The 24,057-nt window shown below is 43.8% G+C and overlaps 1 protein-coding gene and 2 long non-coding RNA genes across 3 annotated transcripts; 1 reads left to right on the top strand and 2 right to left on the bottom strand.

Annotated features, from left to right (window-relative positions):
• Positions 1 to 1,829: 1,829 nt before the first annotated feature.
• LOC310685986 lies at positions 1,830 to 5,614 on the bottom strand. The gene is made up of 2 exons (XR_014515623.1): positions 5,533 to 5,614; positions 1,830 to 3,873 (listed from the first exon to the last, which is right to left on the bottom strand). It is a non-coding gene; the product is annotated as an uncharacterized lncRNA (long non-coding RNA).
• Positions 5,456 to 16,305, top strand: TMEM179 (transmembrane protein 179). Its single transcript, XM_083520301.1, has 4 exons — positions 5,456 to 6,105; positions 11,870 to 12,007; positions 15,100 to 15,178; positions 16,059 to 16,305. Exons 1-4 carry the CDS (start codon positions 5,804 to 5,806, stop codon positions 16,236 to 16,238), a joined length of 699 nt encoding a protein of 232 aa, XP_083376427.1. The 5' UTR covers positions 5,456 to 5,803; the 3' UTR covers positions 16,239 to 16,305.
• Positions 16,306 to 18,323: 2,018 nt separating this feature from the next.
• On the bottom strand, positions 18,324 to 24,057 carry LOC310685809. The gene is made up of 2 exons (XR_014515551.1): positions 22,831 to 24,057; positions 18,324 to 22,414 (listed from the first exon to the last, which is right to left on the bottom strand). It is a non-coding gene; the product is annotated as an uncharacterized lncRNA (long non-coding RNA).

The raw sequence follows: 24,057 nt of genomic DNA on the forward strand, positions 1-24,057 counted from the left end.
TACAGCAAAAGGTGAACACCAGACGCTGCACAGCCTCATCACAAGAGAAGCTTGTGTCAGCAGGACTGCAGAATATACGATACCATCTCGGGGAGCAGAAACAGTCGAAATGAAATAAAAGCAAAAGCCTTCTCGGTTTCTATTGCCTGAGTGTGGGCAATCTCATTGAGCTTAGCAGCGTGGCAGAAAAGGTCAGCCTGGCCAGAACGGGAAAAAACAGCCTCCTGGGAGAGCAAGGAATATTCTCTTGCACGAGATCTCTTGGCCCCTGTCTTTATAGGAGAAAGAAAGTGTTTTAAAATAATGCTGTAGCTGCCAGCACTAGGGCTGGTGGCCAAATGTACAGGAGTGGAGGGGATTTTTGGTGCATATTGCGCAAGGGAGATTAAAGTTGCAATTGCTGAAATTCCCCTCTTAACTGCCTTCTGAATGAAGGTATAGGAACATGGCCTCTTTGCTCCTCATCACCAGATGGGAAGGTTTTGATTAAGAGGGCCATTTTTGTGGACCTGTGGCTAGGGAGCTCTGGGGGCAGGGCAGGGTGGGGGAAGGTAAATGTGGCTAAGCCCCGAGTCAGACCATTGGTCTACCAAGCCTGGCATTGTCCATAAGGACTTGCAGTGACTCCTCCAGGTTTCAGAGGAGGTCTCTCCAAAGCTTACCAAGAGATGTAGGCAATTGATGCTGGGAATGTATGCCTGACTCTTCCCTTGCTACTAGCCATGTTAGCTGTGTTCTGCCTTCACTATCGGAGGCAGTATGACTCTGGATACCAGTTACAGAGTGCTGTTGCACTCATGACAAACTTGCAGGCTTCCCACAGACAATGTGAGGATGCTGGTCTATGTGGGCCATTGGCCTGATCCAGCAGGTTGTTCTTAAAGCTGTATTTGTTGGGCAAGGCTCATGAAAAGCACCATCACCTGGTGACTGCAGAGTCTGTTTTTCCTCTTTCTGCCACCCCATTTACTTTCATTCTTTCATCCTCTCTCTCTCACTTTATCCCCCTCCTAACCAACCATTTGAAATCAAAGTCTACTTTACATCTACCGAAAGAGGAATATCTGCTTAGGAAAGCTTTAGGCACGATGCTGGCCACAAGCAAAACTCTTTGTTATGTCATGATTCCTCAGGGTTTATTTCAAAGGTTCTTATCATATGCATCAACTCATACAAGTAGAGCCACTTTGAGATTTTCTACAATCAAGCGGTATATAAATGTTAATGAAATGATGATAATGATGATGATGATGTTCATATTGTGGCTTTAAAACCCCCCACAAAATCTTTATAAGTTGCAAAACTGATCAGAGCATAGAGGTGAGAAAAGAGGGTGGTGACATCCAAGTCACTAGCCAATCCATGCTGTGCAGGAGCTGTTTCTACTTCCAGTCCAATTCCTCCTGCATTGGTTCCTGAAAGGGAATAGGTACACCTGAGAACAATATGGCGAGCACCCTTTTACAGTGCAGTAACTCATGTTTTTAGGATCATATGTCTGTCTCCTTCCCCACTTCTTTACAGGAAATCAAGTTTGATCTCTAGAGAGGAAATTGGAACGATTGTACTGGTCCTAAGAGGCTTGAGGACCACAGCCTAAGAGTAAAATTCTGCTCCACAACAGCCCATGGCAGAAAAAGTCTCAGCGACATCAACTGAGCCAGGTTTTCATTCTAAATCTCCAGTATCCCCTACAGTCAGCAACAAATTGGGCTTTGTGTCTAGATCGATCCCTATCTTGGTTTTAGAAAATACCTAGGAGACATAAAGCATTAGATTTCAAAGGAAAGAATTTGCCACCATTTTGGAGGTTTGGGTTTTTTCCTCCCCCCCCCCCTTCAACCTTCCAGGTAGTTTAAAACCTCTGGGAACCTGATGCAAAGGCAGCTTCCCTCCACATTTCTCCTCACACGTAAAGCCCTGAATTATCAGCAAAATTGCTTTGCCCAGGGCACAATTTTGTGACTTTTTCATTCTCTGAGGAACTGCTGGATGGGTCTTTTCAGAAGTTCAATCAGGTTCTCAGCAGTGGAAATGAAATTTCCCACAACAATTGAGAATATAGCACGACACCTGTGATAAAACTGCAGCTTCTGGAGACAAAAGTGTCTCTTCTAACAAGGGGAATATTTGCACCTGTAAAGCAATGATTTCTTAAATAATGATTTATCTTTTGGGAGGAGTTATTCCCACTGTGTCTGCAGAAGGCCTGGAAGGGCAGCTGCACAGTAGAAAGTTCAGAGAACTGGGGGAAATTGCAGTCATGCTCTCATCTGGACTTGGTGAGGAGAAGTTCTCTCCTTAAGAGACATCTGGTGCTTGACAAAACACTTCTACTCTTTGTACGTATGTGTGATTTTCCATCAGACTTCTAAGAACACTGTAAAGCAGGCTTGGGACAGTTGTGTCTCTCCAGATGTTGTTGGACTTCATCCCCTGTCTGCTCCAGCCAGCATGGCCAATGGTCAAGGATATTGGGAGTTATATTCCAACAACATTTGGAGGGCTGCATGTTCTCCAACCCTGCTGAAAGGCATACGTCCTGGGATACAACTCCTGGTCTGTGCTGGAGGAAGCAGTCTTCTAGGTCTCCCTGTCCCAAGTTGTGTAGGGCATTCAGTGCTAAGGTTAACAGAACCTTAAATCTGGCTTGGTAGCTGATAAGCAGCCAGTACAGATTGAATTAACATCATCATCATCATCATTAATATAATCACTTTATACAAAAGCAGTGAAGTGACTTCACAAGATAAAATATAAAGAGAAAAAAACAACAGAAAATCAGAAAAAGAAGAAAAAGAAAAAACTAAACAATACAATTATATAAATTAATAATGAAAGAAGCAGGGGAGGGAGTCATTATGCGGGCAGGATTTCAGTTTCCTTTCTTTAATAGCAGTGCCATGCAGAATTCAGGACCTTGGACAGCGGTCTAAAGAGAGTCAGCTTCCCAGAGGCAATCTGAATGGCTGAGCTGTCCGTGGTGCTGATTAATGCAGTCAACCACCTATATTTCTGATTCTGTTTAAAATAGCGAAGTGGGGCTGCGGTTATTATGTTAGGATTTGCCAAGAATGACTAATTATCTTTCAAAAGCGCTGGAGCCCCTGAGATCTAGCAAGAGGCAGTTCTCCTTCCTTCTGCTTTCTTGTAGAAGCACTCAATGCAAAATGCTGGACCCAGAATGCAATAGATCTCTTCTGCTGCTTGGTGTGCCAGGAATTGATGTGTGCATATTATGTATACACACCTCTCACTGCAGCATGCATGCATGTGTGAACTCACACTGTAGGCTTCTTACCATATATTGCATTTGCACCACATCTGCACGTGACTTTCAAACTGGAATTAGAGCCATGTCATGAGCATATCTGATTCTTATAGATTACAAACACCTTGAACTTAATTCACAATGGTCAACAATCATTTGCAAAAATATAAAATTATGCATAACATGAGGGCAGTGGATAGGGAAATGTTCTTCTCCCCCTCTCATAATGCTAGAAATTGTGGGTATCCAATGGAGCTAAGTGTTGGAAGATTCAAGACAGATAAAAACTATGCAGAGCATAGTTAAACTATGGAGCTCGCTCCCACAGGACGCAGCGATGGACGGCTTTAAAAGAGGATTAGACAAATTCATGGAGGACAAGGCTCTCAAAAGGCTATTAGTCATGGTGGCTATGTTCCACCTCCACTGCTGGAGGCAGTATGGAGGCCTCTGAATGTCAGTTCCTGGGAACTGCAGGTAGGCAGAGTGCTGTTGCTCTGCTTGCAGGTTTCCCATAGGCATCTGCTTGGCCACTATGAGTACAGGATACTGGGTGGATTAGATGGACCAGTGGCCTCTTCTTATGTTCTTATCTCCACATGCTGAAATATAATAATAATAATAATAATAATAATAATAATAATAATAATAATAATAATAATAATATATTATTATTTATACCCCGCCCATCTGGCTCAGTTTCCCCAGCCACTCTGGGTGGCTCCCAATCAAGTGTTAAAAACAATACAGCATTAAATATTAAAAACTTCGCTGAACAGGGCTGCATTCAGATGTCTTGTAAATATAGGATAGCTGCTTATTTCCTTCACATCTGAAGAAGAAGAAGAAGAAGAAGAAGAAGAAGAAGAAGAAGAAGAAGAAGAAGAGTTTGGATTTGATATCCCGCCTTTCACTCCCTGTAAGGAGTCTCAAAGCGGCTAACATTCTCCTTTCACTTCCTCCCCCACAACAAACACTCTGTGAGGTGAGTGGGGCTAAGAGACTTCAGAGAAGTGTGACTAGCCCAAGGTCACCCAGCAGCTGCATGTGGAGGAGCGGAGACGCGAACCCGGTTCCCCAGATTACGAGACTACCGCTCTTAACCACTACACCACACTGGCTCCCCACACTGAAGGGAGGGCGTTCCACAGGGTGGGTGCCACTACCGAGAAGGCCCTCTGTCTGGTTCCCTGTAACCTCACTTCTCACAATGAGGGAACCGCCAGAAGGCCCTCTGCACTGGATCTCAGTGTCCGGGCTGAACGATGGGAGTGGAGACGTTCCTTCAGGTATACTGGGCTGAGGCCGTTTAGGGCTTTAAAGGTCAGCACCAACACTTTGAATTGTGCTCAGAAACATACTGGGAGCCATGAAAACATGGAAACGGGGGATTCATTTGCACCTTCAAATCAAAGAGGGGCCAGGAAGCAACTCAAACCTTCTTAGGAGTGGAGGAGTCAGCTTTTGGTCTGGAACAATGCATGGAAGAAATGTGAGCAGCAAAAAGGATCTGAGAAAAGCATTGTTGATAAAAAGAGAATCCAGCAGCTGCAATTGTGACTTGAAATGTATGCTTGACTGTCATTCCTTCATTCATTTTTAAGCTGCTCTTAAGTCTAGCTCAGCCTTTCTCAACATTGGGTTGGCAGATGTTGGACCACAACTCCCGAAGGTTACCGGGAAAGTAAGAAATCAAGATAACAAATCTTTTACAAAAGAATGGAAATTGTTTATTGAATATTTACAAATAAGCTGTAAACAGATATGCTGCAGTTTTATAAGCGTATATATTTAAAGTAGATGAATAAATGAGGAAATTAAGTTAATGCAGAAAATATTGAAATATTGAAAATAAATTTAAGGAACCGCAGAAAGAGGGGGAAGGAAGTCGAGTTTTGAAATGTTAAAATGACTGTAAAATTATTGAAATATATAAAACTGAAAATTATAAAAAAGACTACGACTCCCATCATACCTGACTATATATGTAATAGAATTGTAGAGTTGGAAGGGACCGCAAGGGTCATCTGGTCCAACCCCTGCAATGAAGGAGTCTTTGGCCCAACAGGGGGCAGGAACCCACCACCCTGAGATTAAGAGTCTCATGTTCTACAGAGTGTGCTAATTGGTTATAAATAATAAAATAAAATAATAAAATAGAACCTACCCACTGTCTCCACACCATGCACGATTCTGTGTGGGCCCATCCCCTACCTTCTTGCCCTTCCCTGCTTTGCTAACACCTAAACTGAAAGGCATACCCACGCAAGAAGGTAGCTCCACGTGTTCACAAAAAGGGTGCGGGGGGTCTAAACCTCCCGGTGAGCCCCGCCCCGTCTTGCCCTTGAGCTCCTCTACCTATCCATCCATCCATCCACCCAGCGAGCCAGCCTTGCTGGGTCGGCGCGGGCGGTGCTGGAGGGAGGCGCGCTCGCCATTGCGCATCCTCCTCTCGCTCCCCGGGCTGCTGCCTTCCTCCTCCTCCTCTCTCCTCGGCTGGCGGCGGCAGGCAGGCAGCAAAGGCTGGCGACCATGGCGCTGAGCAACTTCCTCTTCGCGCAGTGCACCTGCTACTTCCTCGCCTTCCTCTTCAGCTTCATCGTGGTGGTGCCGCTGTCGGAGAACAGCAACGACTTCCACGGCCGCTGCCTGCTCTTCACCGAGGGCATGTGGCTCAACGCCAACCTGACGGCCGAGCGGCAGCGCTTCACCGTGCAGGAGTGGGGGCCCGAGTCCGCCTGCCGATTCAGCCTCTTCGCCGGCCTCCTCTCGCTGCTGCTCGCCGCAGTGCAGGCCTGGAGGACGCTCTTCTTCCTCTGCAAAGGCCACGAGGAGTAAGTGGCGGCCGGGGAGGGAGGGAGGGGAGAGAAGGGGAAGGGAGGGAGCTGGCTTAAAAGAGCGGGAGGGGTCCTCCCCCCCCCGGAAACGGAGACTCCCCGTCGCCCACCAGATGCCTTGCGCGCCAGACTCCAGGCGAAAAGGCTCCGTGCGCATTCCTCTAGGCTTGCAGAAGGATGAGCTGGGGTCTCTATGCAGTCCGGTTACCCCCACCTTTGCCTGTTCTGAAATAAAGCCTCAATGGTCGGCCCCTGTAGGACAGGGTGCTGGATTAGATGGTTCTTTGGCCTGATCCTGCAGGGTTCTCCTTCTTAGGCTCTGGTTTTGGCTGGGGAGGGGTGCCCAGGACTGCAGCTCAGCATAGGGGGTTGGACTGCACACACACACAACGACCATTTAAAACATGCACACAATAAAGGAGGATTTAATGCAGACCTTCTTGAGTTGCGGAAAATGAATGCCTTTCTGGGCAGATGTACTGAATATTATGTGAATATGTACAGGCTGCGATTTCCCAAGATACCCTAAAAGAGCTCCCCTATTGATACTCTACCATGAAACCATTAATACTGATTTACAGCTGATTGCTGCCCTGCTAACCACAGCAGAATTGCACAAAAAATGAGAAGACATCCCCCTACCATAACGATTTGGTTAGGGGAAACTATCTTAATGATAAAGCTTACACTTGAGAGAAACACAATGCTTAATAATAAAAGAGAACAAATTCATTGAGAAGTGGGCATTTTTACATTTCTGGAATGGCAACATGAATTACATTTTTTCCTTTTAATTTAATCAAGGTATTACAGAGTTTTGCTATGCCGTCCTCACCCCTTTATTTGTAATTTCATTTCCCACTTTATTCCCCTCCCTCCTCTTTTTTAAAAATTTCATTTGTTTTCTTCTTATTGCAAGGATGTTTGATGTATAATGGTTTCTGCTACATATCGTTACAAAATAAGAGCAATAACATTAAAACAACAACAAGCAAACACATGCACAACTGATGCTGATGTTGTTGGTGACAGCAGCTCCTTCTGTTTATGGTGCTTCTCATCCCAAGAGCTGAAAGGCAGGTATGGCTGTCTAAAAGTTTTCTGCTACATTGAGTGAATCCCACCTTCTCCTGGCTCACCCACCTCCTCTGGGCCACCCAAAGCCAATTTTGATTCTTTTTTAATGGTCTCAGTACCACAACTGGCTCTTTGAGTGGTACCTAACATGGTGCCTTCCGAATTTTTGGGGCTACAGCTCCCATCATCCCTGACTTTCAGCCATATTGTCTGGGACTGGTGAAAGCTGGACTCTTACCGCTTCTGGGGTGGGGGCACCAAATTAGTTATCTCTGAGATATTCCATTTCTATGCTTCCTTCGGAAAAGTGGGAGAGCTAGCTATTATTGCTGAGGGCCGGTGTGGAGTAGTGGTTAGAGAGATGGACTAGGACCTGGGAGACCAGGGTTCAAATCCCCTCTCGGATCTGAAGGCCACTTGATGACTTTGGGGCAGTCACTGCATCTCAGCCTAACCTACCTCACAGGATAAAATGTGAAGATAAAATGGAAAGGGGGAGGAGATTTGAACCCTGGTCTTTGGAGAAAAGGTGGGATATACATGTATAATAATAATAAATAGATTATTTATGGTGAGATCTTTTCTCTCCAAATGTCTGCAGGCAACCAGCAGGACCCAAGAGCCTCAACCTCCATTAGGCAAATTTCTATTTTCTTAAGATCAAGTATGGTACCTCCCATCCCCAGTTAGTCCCAAGCAAAATGACAACCAGAAGATAAAAAGCAGGCAACATGTTCTGTTACATTGTCTGCAGAGCAGACAGTTCCAGAGGCTTTGGGCAAGTGATCCAAACCACAGGCTTATAATAGAATGTACCATTGATCTCCATGGTGATGTGTGCCTGCAGCACTGGTAATATTTTATACACTGCATTCAGCTGGCTTTCGAGATCTCTCTGGAGTGCTGCAATTTAGCTCAAAGTACCACAAGCTATGAAGAGGTCTTTGCCTGTCCACGTGTTCACCTGTGTAAGATGAACTGGTCCAGGTTGCAAGAATGGGCAGGGGGTGGATGAAGATGAAGCTTTCCATAAATTAGATATGGTGAACTGGCTGCCTTCCTGACATTGCTGAACTTTGGCTCTCATCAGCTCCAGCTGCCATGGCCAATGTTCAGGGATGATAGGCTTTGTTGTCCGACAACATCAGGTGACCCACAAGACTTGTCTTAAACTCACAATAGGCCTGGTGGATGATTTTGTCCATGGGTGTCTAACTAGCAGATCAGAGGCAAGGCTGTCAGAATGGAAAGGTGTGGTGGCCGAATTATGGTGAGCTTCTATGGAACATAGTTTTGGATTACTGATTTCTTGCCTGCAATTTGATATGCTGCCATTTTACTCTGCGTTAGACATGATTCTCTGTCCTGTTTGGGTTTAAGCTCATAAATTAGGTTAGTTTACTTATATTGCTTTACATAAGTGAGCTTATGATAATTCTTAATAGTTTCTTAGTATGTATGTTTTTTTTGGATTGTTACATTTATTGCAGTTAGTTTGATATGCTGTGAGTCATGCTTTGCAGAAAAGTGGCTTACAAATAAACTGGTGTGATTACGATGGCAGGCATCCAGCTTGTAATATTCCGGGGATGATCAAAGTGTTTAAACTAGAAAGCTGTCCTACAACCTGGATACACAAAGGACCACTTGCTACGGCATGAAACTGTTTAGATTTTAAGATCAGCCTCGAGAGGCCTTGCTCCAAGTCTAGCCACCATCTGAAGAAAGGTGGAGGAAGGTAGAACATCTGCAAAACATTCCCAGCTTCTCCAAACTTTCATAATGGGATTTGTTTTCCATATCACTGGCTATCTAGGTTGAAGAAACTGGGTTTTTTGTTTTGGTTTTTTTGCCTGGCAAAGAGCAGACTGAGTGGGGTGTGTGATAGGGTTAGGGTTACTGGGCTAAATTCAAGGTGCTGGTTTGGGTGCATATAGTTGTATACAGCTTGAGAGATAGATACCTGAAATATTGTCTCACCCCTTCTATGACCAACTGATCACTGCTTGCTGGTGAGGGCCTTCTGCAGAGACCATCATATCAGGAGGTCCATTCCACACAAACTAGGAATCAGCTTTTAGTGGTGTGGCACCTGCCCTTTGGAATACTTTCCCCATGCATACCAGACAGGTGCAGTCTCTGTTGTCCTTTGGCTCCTGGTTAGCAGACCTTTTAAACTGAGATCTCTTCCAGTCTGCATCTGCAGTGGGACATTTTTAAAGTTGTTGCTTACCATCCTTGCCTACTTTGGGAAGAAGGGCGGAATATGCATTTAGTAAATAAATGAATCAATAATAGTCTCTCTCAATTTTTCCAACATTCAGCTGCATTGAATAGGCCTGAATTCTACTACTGTGGTGATGGGAACAACCTCTCCCTACCTTGTACTGGATAAATTCTCCTCTCCGACACTGTGCTCACAGTCTGGGTCCATCTACGCTCCCCTAGGTAAAGGTAAAGGGACCCCTGACCATTAGGTCCAGTCGTGACCGACTCTGGGGTTGCGGCGCTCATCTTGCTTTACTGGCCGAGGGAGCTGGTGTACAGCTTCCAGGTCATGTGGCCAGCATGACTAAGCCGCTTCTGGCGAACCAGAGCAGCGCACAGAAACGCCGTTTACCTTCCTGCCGGAGCGGTACCTATTTATCTACTTGCACTTTGACGTGCTTTCGAACTGCTAGGTTGGCAGGAGCTGGGACTGAGCAACGGAAGCTCACCCCAACGCGGGGATTCGAACCGCCGACCTTCTGATCGGCAAGCCCTAAGCTCTGTGGTTTAACCCACAGCACCACCCGCGTCCCTCCCCTAGTTGCTGCTTATTTGTGAAACAGAAAGCTGCTACACAATACTAAACTCTGACAAACCTCACATGTTATTTAGTACTGATTTGTTTGCAAGTCAGAGCATGGACAAAGTATAAGCCAGCCTCCCCCAACCTAGTACTCTTCATATGGTTTGACTAATACCCCCTATTCAGCCCAGTTGTGGTGGCCTAGGCTAAAAGGAAATGTTTGAGGTCTGCCACCAAAAATACATAGGAGTGGGGAAGGAGATTGTGGGATAGGCCTCTTAAACCCAGATCTGTCAGTATCAATCTGTCAAAAGGCAAAGGAGCGCCTCCTCTGGATTTTGCTGCCTTGGCACTGAGAAAACTTTTAGCATTCCAGACATATCTGAACTGGTGCTCTGGTGCTGTAAACACAGAGTTGCAGGATTTGCTCCCATAAGAGGCATCAATTGGTGACTACCAGTTTGGATGACTTTGAAAGAGGATCCGACAAATTGATTTATAAAATGATGCATGGCATGGAGAAGGTGGATAGAGAGAGAGAAAAAAAATATCCCCCGCTTTCATAGCACTAGAACCTGCAGACATCTTTTGAAGCTGAATGCTGGAAGAGTTAGGATAGGTAAAAGAAAGTGCATGAACTATGGAACTCCCTGCCACAGGAGGCAGTGATGGACACTAACTTAGATGACTTTAAAAGAGGATTGCAATAATTCATGGAGGAGAGGGCTGTTGATGTCTACTGGCCTATGTTAAGGTTACCAGATTTTTTTAAATGAATCCGGGGACACTTTTCAACTTCAATGGATTTTGTATGGGGACTGATGTGTAAATCTGGGGACTGTCCCCGGGAAACGGGGATGTCTGGTAACCTTAGCCTATGTTCTCCCTCCACAGCGATAGGCATTAATGCTTCTGAATAGCAGTAGCTGGAAATCCCTAGTGGGGCGAATGCTGTTGCACTCAGGACTTGCTTCCCCTTCTCCTTGTGCCTTCCATCTTTCCCAAGATCAGGGTCTTTTCCAAGGAGTCTTCTCTTCTCGTGAGGTGGCCAAAGTATTGGAGCCTAAGCTTCACAATCTGTCCTTCCAGTGAGCACTCAGGGTTGATTTCCTTAAGAATAGAGAGGTTTGATCTTCTTGCAGTCCATGGGACTCTCAAGAGTCTCCTCCAGCACCAGAATTCAAAAGCATCAATTCTTTGGCGATCAGCCTTCTTTATGGTCCAGCTCTCACTTCCATACATCACTACTGGGAAAACCATAGCTTTAACTATACAGACCTTTGTTGGCAAGGTGATGTCTCTGCTTTTTAAGATGCCACTCTTTTATTGACTATGAGGGACCCTCCATATTTTTTTTTACGGGATTCTTGTGCACAGTAGTAGATATGATGGTCATCTGAACTGAATTTGCCCATTCCGGTCCATTTTAGTTCACTGATGCCCAGGATGTCAATATTTATTCTTATGATCTCATTTTTGACCACATCCAACTTACCAAGGTTCATGGTTCTTACATTCCAGGTTCCTATGCAATATTTTTCTTTACAGCATTGGACTTTTCTTTCACTTCCAGGCATATCCGCAACTGAGCGATCTTTCGGCTTTGGTTGGCCCAGCCACTTCATCAGCTCTGAATCTACTTGTACTTGTCCTCTGCTCTTCCTCAGTAGCATGTTGGACGCCTTCCGACCTGAGGGGCTCATCTTCCAGCGTCATAACTTTTATATGCCTGTTGTCTTTGTCCATGGAGCTTTCTTGGCAGGGATACTGGAGTGGCTTGCCGGTTCCTGCTCCAGGCGGATCACGTTTGCTTACTTTGCTTTGGTAAACGTTGCTTACGAGTTATAATTCCCTTTTCTTCTCTCCTCCCCACCTCCCACTTTCCCCTCGCAGCTCTTTCTTTTACGCCTTCCTGAATCTGCTCATCAGCGCTTTTGTGGTTTTCGTCATCTTCATCGCCAGCACGATTGTAAGCGTTGGCTTTAACATGTGGTGTGACGCCATCACCGAAAAAGGAAGCATGCCCAACAGGTGAGTGTGGCAGGGGAGGGTGCTTCCCATTGATGCATGCACTCAGATAGACGGGAGGCAATAAGCGAAGGGCAGGTATGGAAGCAAGGGAAACAGGCAAAAAGAGGTGTGAGCTGGAAATAATCTCCTAACGGTATGATGGGTAGCTACAGCGAGGCCAACGGAAAAAGAAATTTCCCCTTCTTTGGCTTACGTTGCCAGATGCAACACAAGGCAGAGATCCAGTGCCTTTAAGAATTATCTAGCAGCATTGAAATGGGAGAAGTTAACTTCCCCCTTTTCTGTGATTTGAGGGGGGTGAAAAAGAAGACTACTAGAGGCCAGTCCTGTATTGAATATGGCAGTTTGGACCTTGAAACTGCAGCACCCTTCGTCAAACCCTTCGTCAAACAAAGATATGGAAGGAGGGGAAGGAAGAATGGTTAAGCACTTTTATACCACATGGGAAGTGAAAATTTGGATGTGCAGAGCATTTGATTACTACTATTATATTCCTTGTCCCTCAAAATCCAGGACTTGATGTGTATCCTGAAAGATTTAAGTTCATTTTGGGATGGGGAACCCCAGGCAAGAGGATCCTAGGCTTCTCTATGTGGCCCTTGGAACTGTCCTCAGACCACACCACTCCATAGCCATGTCCCCCCCTCACCCAGCCCTTCTCTCCACTCTCTTTGAGTGGTTTTGCCTGGCTAGAATGTGCTGTTGAACCCCAATAGCGCTTTTTGCTGGAGGATAGAGAGGGATGGTGGAGGTGAGGGAGGGACCCATGAGTGTGCTTAAAAAATAGCCTACAAAGGTGAATTTCACACTTGTTACTCCACCCACTTTTCCCTCTGGCCCCGCCCATCACAGACCCATGACTCCCAGAAGGTTGCACAGAATGGCATGTGGCCCCCAAATTGAAGAAAGGTTCTTTGGCCATGAGCTAGTACTAGCCTATCTAAAAATCTGAAATATACGCACCTATCTTATTCTGGATAAATGAAAATGGGACGTAATTTGCTTCATAGTAAAGGGCAGTAATCCACATTGGGATTGGGTGGGGAAAATGCTGTTGTTCCTTTACACAACTGAATTAGCTTGGCAAGGAATGGGGGTGGGGGTTGATTTTCAGAAGCAACTAGGAATGTGCATCTAAAATGCTTCCAGGCTGCAATTTAAATTTATCACTGTTGTAGAGTATTAAAGCCCAGCAATATTGCACAATTGAGAAATTATCCAGCGTATTGAACCACTCTGCGTGTTTGGTACTAGAAAAAAATTTATTGAGAGTCTAAATTTCTTTCCCTTCATGCTTTTTTTTTTTTAATAAAAAAAAAAATATCCACTGGCTCATAAAGTAGAAGATAAAATGGTGACATTTTATGTCATATGATACAGATAAACTGCATTGCTAAAGCATTTACTTTGTTTCACTTTGTCATATGTTGTAAAATGCCATTAGTGAATGTTCTGTTTAGGGCTGCAACGGTTATTCGAATATTCCGTTAAAAGGGGAGGTTTTTTTTGAAAACAAAAAAATCTCTGGACTAATAGAATATTCGGATAAGCATCCAAGATGGCTGACAACACTGGAAAGGAAGGAGAGAAAAAGAGAGAGAGACAGACAGAGAAAGAAAGAAAGAAAGAGAAGAGGCCTTCTGAAACCTCAGAACCCCGGGGAATTGTTCACAGCACCAAGTAAAAATCCAAGTTACCTGTAAACAAACCAACCCAAAACCACCCATAGGCATACTCTATCTGACCAACTCTTTGCTCTGGAGCATCTGAAACAAACAAAACAAAAACCACACACACACGCACGCAAACACCCCTTTCTTCTGAAGTCTTCTCTGGTGATGTCAAAAGGTAATGGAGGCTCATAACTCAGTTTCATTGTGGGGTGATACCAAAGTGGGGATTGTCTGTGTGGGTGGTTGAGTCGGTGGGGCAAAATAGAAGAGCTTAAGGCTTTTCAACTGCTGGTTTTAGGTAAGGTGGAGGACTTCCCCTGCATATTTTTGCTTCATTTGCAGTGCATGCTTTTTCGCTTCTCACCCCCAGTAGTCATTGTCAGTCTGGGGGGGCACCACCAGTGTTTCTCTCTCTGTGTGTGTTTTTTTAATGTACGGTGCTTATGGGGTCTAAAGGTCTCCTCCAGTTTGGCATGATGATTCTTGAACTCAAGGATAGTTCGTAAACTCTGTGTTGGGATACCATCGGACAAGATGGTGGACTCAACCTTTCAAAACTGCAATGTAACCCAATTTTGCACGATGGTTCCAGAACTCAAGAAGCCGATCACCACCAAATTAGGCCTGATGGTTCATGAGATCAAGGAGCAGGTACGAGGTAGGTTAGGCTGAGAGAATCTTGACAGGCCAAGTTCACTTCATGAGCTTCATGGTTGAGAAGGAATTTGAACCTGATTCTCCCAAGTCATAGTCAAAGCTCTAACCACACTGGCCAGAGGTCAATTCAGTCTGATGCAAGAAGGTTCTTCTTACATTCTTATGCCGAGGCTGGTATGTTGTGCTAATTGTGGCTGTAAACTCCCTTGTGTATCCATTTCACAATTATTGTGCAATGGCCAAAATGCATGCTGGTCTCCTATTTTATTTTTTTAATTTTTTTACGATTCCATTGAACGGTCCTGCCAGATTAGAGACCCAATTTAGTTTCAGAATACAGACACGGATGAAACATTCATACAGCTTCTCTCTTTCGCTTAATCTGCAGGAAATTGATCAAAGTGGGAACAGTTGGCAAAGTATTTGAAGGGACGTTGACATTTTGGCCTTTGCTCCATTATTTCTGGTTGAGATCAAACTGCAATAAACTCTGACTGGTTCAGTGGCATGCGCTGAGAGACAGAGGCTGCAATATGAAAGTTTATCTGTGTTTCAAGGATAGCAGGATGATTGTTTTATAATGAAGATGTTGTCATCCAGTTGTTATATATGGCAGTGGGCTATTGCTTCTTGGGAATGGAGCTTTATTGGACAGGATTTAGAGGTCTGTTTCAGCTGGAGCTCAGAAAAGGTCATTTGGAATTGCTGAAATGATTTTCATTTCCTCCCCTCCCCCTCATCCAAAATGTCTTCTCCCTCTAGCTGTGAAGAATTACAGGATATAGATCTTGAGCTGAATTTAGAAAACTCAGCATTCTATGACCAGTTTGCCATCACACAGGTAAGTCAAGTGATCTCCCCCAAAGTCTCTTTGTTTGTCCATAGAGCTGATAAGTTGCAGCTCAGGAAAGTAATACTGATTATTGGCTGTAATAATGAGATTGATTAATTGATTGCTCGATCTCTGGAAAGGTTCTCAGTGTCATCTTGTCTTCTCTGGGAATCAAAAGTAGCATCCCTGATGAGGATGGGGTAGAAATTCAATTCAGTATGCATTTAAAGGAAGATCTATCAAAATCACACTTTCTGGGGCAACGTAAGAAACAAAAGATGGCCAGCCTTCAGATAAATTTGCATTGATCTGAACTTTGCAGATCTGAACTTTGAAACCAGCCATTGTTTTCAAAAATGCATGTATTAGGAGAAAGGTCTCCCAGTGAGCTTCATTGAATTTTGAATTCTGCCCGTCCAGGTCCAACACTCTAGCCACTACACCACACTACCTCTCAGTTGGAGTTGGAGTCAAATGCCACCTGGAAGGCACCATGTTAGCCACCTCTGTATAATTCAGTCAAAAACTTCCCTGTATAAACAGACTTGCATGTACGGTGGTACCTTGGTTTACGAACTTAATCCGTTCCGGAGGTCTGTTCTTAAACCAAAGCATTCTTAAACCAAGGTGTGCTTTCCCATAGTAGTGGGGGACTCAATTTACAAATGGAACAAACTCAAAAGGAAGTGAAACATGTTCTTATTCCAAGGCAAAGTTCCCAGACCAAAACACCTACTTCTGGGTTTGCAGCGTTCTTAATCCAAGTTGTTCATAAACTAAGCTGTTCTTAAACCAAGGTAGCACTGTAAATAAATTGGTATTAGGAATTGCTTGACCTTGTTACACTCTCTCTCTCTCTCTCTCTCTCTCTCTCTCTCTCTCTCTCTAGTTTGGCCTTTGGGCTGCCTGGCTCACTTGGCTCGGAATTACCATTTTGGCCTTTTTGAAAGTTTACCATAACTACCGGCAGGAGGACCTTGTGGAAAGCCTGATTCATGAGAAGGAGCTTTTGCTAGGAAGATCCTCATCACGAACTTCTTTCCAGGAGGAGAAAAGTGGCATGATCTAATGGGCAGACAAGCCAGTCTACCTAGCAGGTTGTAGGGGTTTAAAAAAATAAAAATAATTATAATAATTTGGCAGTTCTAGGTGGAGTTCAAGAAAATGGTACTGATTTTAAGAAAGGAAAGTGAATCTGGATCCCGTTAAGGAGATGGTGTCTGTATGTAGACACATCCCCATTAGTACTGACACATAGGACTGGTTCACACAGGCATGTCCATCACTCACTCTCTCATCAGCTGACCTTGAGGAATCTCAGCCAAATGTACAAACTCACTTGAAAAGAATTGGGTTATATTGAAGGTCCATCCCTGGGGTTTCATTTATGATGCAAACCATCCTTTGATGCTGCAGTTGCCATGTGATGGCTATGCCTGCATGAACCAATCTGTAGACAGCAAGCTGTGTGCCACTACTTTGAAATAGATTCTCTTTCTTGGCTGTCATGTTCCTTCTCCAGATGTTTGACGAGATAAGCCTGAGTCATACACTCCTCCGCTCCATCACAAATATAATGTCATGCAGGATGCGGGCACTCAACGCTGATGTCCAGTTACGTTGGATGCCCAGTTATTCTCCGCCCTCAAAGAGGAGGAATGAGGGTGAGAATTATCCAAACTGAGCATCCATGGGATTGGGAAATCTGTATTTAGTGCCTGCATCATATGTGTGATGTTATCTTTTTGCTGAGTTTCTCCTCTCCCACCTGACAGCTCTTTCTGATCCAGTGAGTGGATGGCCTGCAGTTTGCAAACTCATGCTCAAAATGTACCTCTAAAGAACTGTTGTGTGACTCAGACAGTATCTCTGGGTGTGACCACCAATGCTACCTTTTGGTAGACCCACTAATAAGCCTTAGATCAGTGTCCTCTCTGGGCATTGATGCTCCCTTGTTGTGCATGCCAAGTGGCCCAGCCATGTGCCCTTGAATGAAGAGTGCAACTGAGTCTTCGTACATACTGTTGTACAGTCGTACCTTGGTTCTCAAATGTCATCCATTCTGGAAGTCCGTTCAACTTCCAAAAACATTTGAGAAGCAGGGCACAGCTTCTGATTAGCTACAGGAGCTTCCTGCACTCAATCGGAAACTGCATCGGACATTCGACTTCCAAAAAACGTTTGCAAACCAGAACACTCACTTCTAGGTTTGCGACGTTCGGGAGCCAAAACGTACGAGTACCAAGGCGTTCAAGAACCAAGGTATGACTGTACATGCAAAAGCTTCCTTGAAATCCAAATGCCCTGATTCTGCAGAGTCCTGGTTTACATGGAAGCCTTCTTGCATGCAGCTGAAGACACAGAAACTCATTAGAGGCAGTCACACCCTTTTGACAAAGACTAGTGGGCAGAGTTACTTGTTATCACTCCCCTGTCGATAAACACAGGAGCATTAACAACCCCAAGCAGGACTTATTGCATCCTTGGCACAAGTTCCATTCAAATGCAGAGGGGTTGTATATGAGCTTTGCCTAGAAGACTTAAAAACCCTATGTTCTATCTACCCAGTGTCTGGCATCTGTGGGTCAAATCACAGAACTTTCCTACATTGGGGAAGGGAGGGTTTTTGTAAATTCAGCCATGATGCACAGGATTTATCAGCCAGCTGTTTAGATGTGACCATTGTGGTCCTGTGTTGAAAATGTGCTGCATTGGGTCATATGCACATAATGTAGGCCCTGGGAACAGGCATGGTGATGATTTCAAAGTGTATTACCAGCTACACAAACCCAAGCTTTTTCTAAGTATCAGCATCATCTTACTGATTTATTTACATAATGATATGTTTGAAAAGAAACTCAAAAGCTTGCAGCAATGAGTATTGCTTATAGCAAAACCAGATACTGGTTCTTTCACGGATATTGCCCTGTGTGAAACAGGTATATAAGTGCCACATGAACACATTTACTGAAACATTTACTGAAGCAAAGTTGCACGTTCATGAATGAATGGAAGAATTCCAGATTGGAGTTCCTGATTCCAAAATGTTGAAAACCAAGGGGTTAAAAACCATGAGTATTTATGCAAAGTTTGAGGTGCCCCCCTCAAAAAACCTTGAATCACCGCTTTAAAAAGATTTTTAAAAATCCGAAGCATCATTTTACCAAATTTAATTTGTTGCAAACAGCAGCCAAGCTGAAAATCTGCAGATTGGAGTTTTGCTTTTAAATTTGTTTCAGTTCCATTAAAAAAAAATCTGCTCCTGGATTCAGTTGAAAAGATACGGAGCAGCATGGCTTGTTGGACACTTGTGTAGATTATGATAAAGATGTGTATTTGGAATGGGGTGGGAGGGGAAACTCATTGCATTATATTAGCTGCTCTCCGTAGATCTTCCCAGGAGATTTTGGAGGGCACTTTTGCTTAGCTTCGAGGTTGGCATGCAAAATATATTATTACTGCTTAGTAAAATGTAGTGAAATGGGCTATAGGTAACAGCTTGCCTTGTACAGCGATTGATATATAATGCTTGCTTCTTCATATATACAAGTAGAATCTTAATGACATATTCTAATGTAGTAATGTTCATCTTTAATGTTGCCTTCATACAGTATGTGGAATTATTCTAAGATACAAAGTACAGTTATCTACGTGCATAGCACAAACAACTACTTAGGCAGGGTGTTCATGGTTGAATTGGGGCACTCTCCCCCTTTTAGCAAACTGCCTGAGATGGAAGTTGCACTTCAGAATTATGGGATTAGGATTGGATTCAGGATTTGTTTTCAGGAACAGGCAAATGCAAGGAGGTTTATCACTAACCAAAGCTTGATAATTTGGCTGTTGCTGTCGTCTGCTCTTATGGGTAAGTCGGGTGGGGGAATAAAGCAATGTATTAATTACCCACCCTTTAACCTAAGGTCCAAGGGTTGCAGTGATGGGAACCACAGTTATAAAACAAATAAAACAGTTACAGCTACAGAATCGCAGAATTGTAGAATTGGAAGGGACCTCAAGGGCCATCTAGTCTAACTCCAGGCAAGTGCGGGAATCACAGCTAAATAATTGGTAAGAGGATATAGGATTATATTTAATCCTCTAGAGATCCACATGTGTCGGTTAACAGCAAAGGAAAAATGGCTGCAAGGCTGTTTTCAAAGAGTCCCAGTAGCAGAGTTCAGTTCGGCAGTTTAGTGAAGGTTAATTAGCATCCGTCTGTCTTTGGCGGTGAAGTCAAACCACTGGGGAATTACAGAGCCTGCTGTGACTGTAGGGACCAGTGTGGGAGAGACATGTTATCTTGCAGCTGGAGCAGATGAAGGCATTCAGTTTTGCTGTTACAGATGCACCATGGCGTTCCTTCTTTCTGCACACTTCTCACCAGTCATTCCTCCTCTGGTCACATTATTTATATATTACGATAACTTTGATCTTGCAAATCATCCCCACTTTCCTTCTTCATTAACTGTCTGACAGGCTGATAGTTTAATTAGGTTTGCAAAGTCCAAAGACATCAGGTCCCCTGGCTCCTGCTGCATAATAATAATAATAATAATAATAATAATAATAATAATAATGCTGCACTCGAAAAGGGGAAAAGTCTGTATTTCCCCATGCTCTCCAGGATTTAAGAGCTATTACCTTTTATAAGCCATGGGGGCCACTTCCACAAGGCCTCCCAAATGCCAAAACATAATTCTGCTCCTTTTTTATAATGTCTTCTGTAGTGTTTACTTACGTATTTTATTCTGTGCTCTCCTTTCTCCTAGCACAGGATTCAAGGCAACCCACAACATGCATTAACAGCAGATACAGCTAAAACACCCACCCACACCAATTTCACAGCCTGCAAAGTGCTTGATTGTTCTTCCATTGTGGATTTTCAGACCCAATGCTTACCTTTCTTTCCAAACCAAAGAACTCATTGTGTAGAGCCTTGCTTCTCTCTCTCAATCTGCGCCATCATTTTTGTTTGTTTCTGCTCCCTGCAGATGGATACAATCAGCAAACTGTTTTCTCACAAGCTATGAGTCTTGGTTTGCGTTTCCTCTGGTACACAGAAACAGAGCCAGCCCTGCCTGAGGCAAAGGGCAAGATGGCATCCTCATTTTTTCCTATATAACAGAAGATGCCTGGAGTGGCAGCTGATTCTTGCTTCAGTACAAGAGGGTAGCCCCTGTTGCCTTCCAGCACTCTCTGCTGGAGGTGGTTTGTCCACTCTTCCTAGTGGTAGGGCCGTTTTTACTTAATTGAAAAGGTAAGGGATGTGGGTGGCGCTGTGGTCCAAACCACTGAGCTTCTTGGCCTTGCTGACTGAAAGGTCGGTGGTTCGAGTCTGCACAACTGGATGATCACCTGTTGCTCTGCCCCAGCTTCTGCCAACCTAGCAATTTGAAAGCATACCAGTGCAAGTAGATAAATAGGAACTGCTGCGACAGGAAGGTAAACCATGTTTCCATGCACTCTGGCATTCGTCGTGGTCCTCCATGCGCCAGTAGTGGTTTAGTCATGCTGACCACATGACCAGGAAAGCTGTCTGTGGACAAATGCTGGCTCCCTTAGCCTGAAAAGCGAGATGAGCACTGCATCCCAAAGTCGCATTTGACTGGACTTAACCATCCAGGGGTCCTTGACCTTTACCTTTTACCTACTTAATTGAGCAGTGGAACTAGGCTTGCCATGGAATTCCATGTCTAGCAGAAGGTGGGGTCTGCTGGGAGCCAAGTTTGTGGAAGTAGGATACTGAGGAGTCCATACATAGGGTTGCCATACATCCTCTTTTTCAAGGACATGCCTTTTTCAGGGGTAGAATTTCTGTCCTGGTGGATTTTTTTAAATTTGCCAAATGTCCTTGACCCAGAGAGCATGCATGTGTTCAGGAACTGCCGTTCCAGGAGTGTCAAAATTGGACAAGAGCTAATTCAGACATGTGTGTTTGGTTATTCTGAGCCCGGCTTCGGCTGGGGAGGGAGGGATATAACTAAAATTTTAATATTACTATTTTATTATTATTCCTTTACTTATTTTCAACAGCTGTCTCTTTCTTTCCCATGAAAGAAAAATAAATCAAGGCAGCAAACAATGTGATAGGAGATTAAAATGATACCAAACAATAACGTGCATGCAATTAGGCTAAAACAACAATAAAACTCAAAGTCAATATACTGGAAGAAGAACCCGTTTGTCCAAGGGAGTGCTGTCATGAGGCTGAACTTTTTTTCTTGTCACATCAGAAAGCCCCCATCCTGTGGCTCACTTACCTTAATATGGAGGGGCAACAGGGTCTTAGAAGATTATCTCAATAAGTGACCTGAGAACCAACATGAAACAGTGGTTAGAGTTTCTAGGCTGAGCCCATAGAGTCATAAAAGGGATCCTGCAGGATCAAACCATAGGGATTATGTAAGCCAGCATCTTCTCTCCAGCACCTCCTTCCCCATCCCACCCTAGGCATTGGCAAACGTGTCCTCTTTTTTGCTCTTCAACATAAGGCAACCTTACCCATGCACTCTATGCTGCCTGAGTAGAACTCTCAAAACTCAGAAAAGAGGGCCACCCATCAAGGCAACTTTAAGGGCTTGGAAGATGTCGCCTTCTATCTGCAAGCGTGCAGCCACCATGTTTACGCCATTTCCAGTGAGAAAGCAAAAGCCTTTGCTTGTCAGTGTTTACATTTTGATGTCAGATGTGAAAGTTTCGAAATGTAGCTTTAAAGCAGAAACGTAATCTGAGATTTTCAGATTTCTTTCCTTCAGCCCAGCTCCACAATTTAATGTTCTGTTGAGCTGAAGATGCTGCAGAGGAGCCAACAGATGGGACCCTGGACCTTTTGTGTGCATAACACATTCCCTGCCACTCGGCTGAACCTTCCTTTCCTGCAATGCCCAGTAGTGAAAAAGCAAATTCAGTGTACATTTAATGATAACTTTCTACTGGTAGATGTTTGAACTCTTATTGTATATTTGTGTACATAAAGGAGGGGATGAATGCTTCTGTGATGTGTGTGTTTGTGTGTGTGTGCATTCCCTAGCCCAAACTTGAACTTTTTCTGGATTCAGGAGCAAAGCACCAAGCAAGGCTTAATGTCAGGTGGTCCACAAGTGGTTTTAAGAAAGATCTCTTAAGTCACTTTCTGGGAGAGGGGCTCAAAATGCAGTTGTGTGGATGTATCACATCCACCAACTTTTATGACCTAAGATTTAGAACCTGACCTTCTGAACAGATTTACTATTGCACGATGCATAACTGTCATATTCAAAATAAAAAAATTCCTTCCAGTAGCATCTTAAAGACCAACTAAGTTAGTTCTTAGTTAGACCTGGTATGAACAAAGACATTGGATTCTTATCTCATTATACATGACTAAGCCATTTCTCACCTTCTCACCCCTTGCCTTTTCCTATAAGACCTATTACAGTCGTTAAGAGTCGTCAACAGGCTCATCTCAGCTATCTGCCAATCTCCCATTCCCACCACCCTTCTGAGTAATACCCCTCCCCACCTTCTCACTATATAGAAGGGTCTGGCAACTTCTGTTTCAGTGTATCTGAAGAAGTGTGCATGCACACGAAAGCTCATACCAAGAACTAACTTAGTTGGTCTTTAAGGTGCTACTGGAAGGATTTTTTTTTATTTTGACTATGGCAGATCAACACGGCTACCTGTCAAATTCAAAATAGTTATGAAATTGGGACTGGAATAGGTTGCGCTCATTTCAGAGCTTGTTATCATGATGCTATTTGAGTATTTGCACTCACAATCTACATTGTCTTTTTTTGGTGTATAGATGGGCATGGAATGCATGCAAAGTGCAGGGAAAACATTGAGCTTGGAAATGCAAAGTGCTGCTTGTTTTATACAAAACTGAATAGGGAGTAGGTTTTTTTTAAAAGATGTACCCCAAACCCCCATTGATGACCTTCTGCTGTAATACTTTGTATACATCAAGCAAATCTGAGATTGCAAGGCCCATTCTCCTTGTTTGAACCAACAATTGAGTTTCCATTGTCTTTGGTGGGGACAGGGTTGCCTAAAACAGGAAATTATTGTTTTATATCAGTTGTTTGCCCACCACCCCTTCTGGAGAGCGTATTGGGCTTCTGATCTGGTGCCATATAAAAATAAATTGTTTGAAAATTTAATGCGTTTTGGTGTTTTATTTAAACACAATCAGAATAATTAGATTTTTTAGCACAAGATGTATGAAGCAACTGATGGGTGGGAACTGAATAGTGTGTCTCCTTTATAGGCTATACGAGTCTTGCTGGCAAGTATTGTGCAGATCTAGGAATCTAACAAGGATATAATTCTTTTTCTTAAAAAATAAAACCTTTTCTTGTGTGTCTAATCTCATTTTTCAGATTTTTTCTTGCACAGTTCTATAGAAGCTGGGAGGGCTGCTCCCCATTTTCATTTTCCAGCTGCTGACATGTATTAAATGGCAGCTAAAATAAACTCCTTTTCATGTATATATTTTTTATTTTTTGCTATGTAAACAAGAACTGTTTGTCGCAGCGGGGATAATGCCTGAATACGAAGAGAAGTCAAATATGGTTCACGTAATCGGTGCAGACAGGTGGTCTCAATTATGGTGCAGAATCCACACCGGGAAGAACATTGCCTACGTCAACCTTTAATGCACTCGTACAAGTGGGTCAGTGTCTATTTTAAAAGGTTCCCAGCAATGCATCATCCATTAATGCCGTCCTCCGAGGCAGGTGTTATAAATATGGTCAGAATAATTCCTTTTAATGCTCTCCATATTTTATTTTAATTTTTGCTCGGGATGTTTCCAACTGAAAACAAAAATGGTAACCTGCAAATGAGTTTCTGTCTTCAGTCAATGCCTGTTCAACACTTTTTCATCTGCCATGTAATGTTCCTTCTGC

The sequence above is a fragment of the Podarcis liolepis genome, assembly GCF_965112155.1.
Source record: "Podarcis liolepis genome assembly, chromosome: 1".
NCBI lineage: Eukaryota > Metazoa > Chordata > Lepidosauria > Squamata > Lacertidae > Podarcis > Podarcis liolepis.

What these genes read in the sequence shown, in the direction of transcription:
- TMEM179 (XM_083520301.1), top strand. Translation starts at nt 5,804, where the DNA reads ATGGCGCTGAGCAACTTCCTCTTCGCGCAGTGCACCTGCTACTTCCTC. An exon ending in CTCTGCAAAGGCCACGAGGA is followed by an intron (nt 6,106 to 11,869) that starts GTAAGTGGCGGC and finishes TTCCCCTCGCAG; the next exon opens with CTCTTTCTTTTACGCCTTCC. An exon ending in ACCAGTTTGCCATCACACAG is followed by an intron (nt 15,179 to 16,058) that starts GTAAGTCAAGTG and finishes CTCTCTCTCTAG; the next exon opens with TTTGGCCTTTGGGCTGCCTG.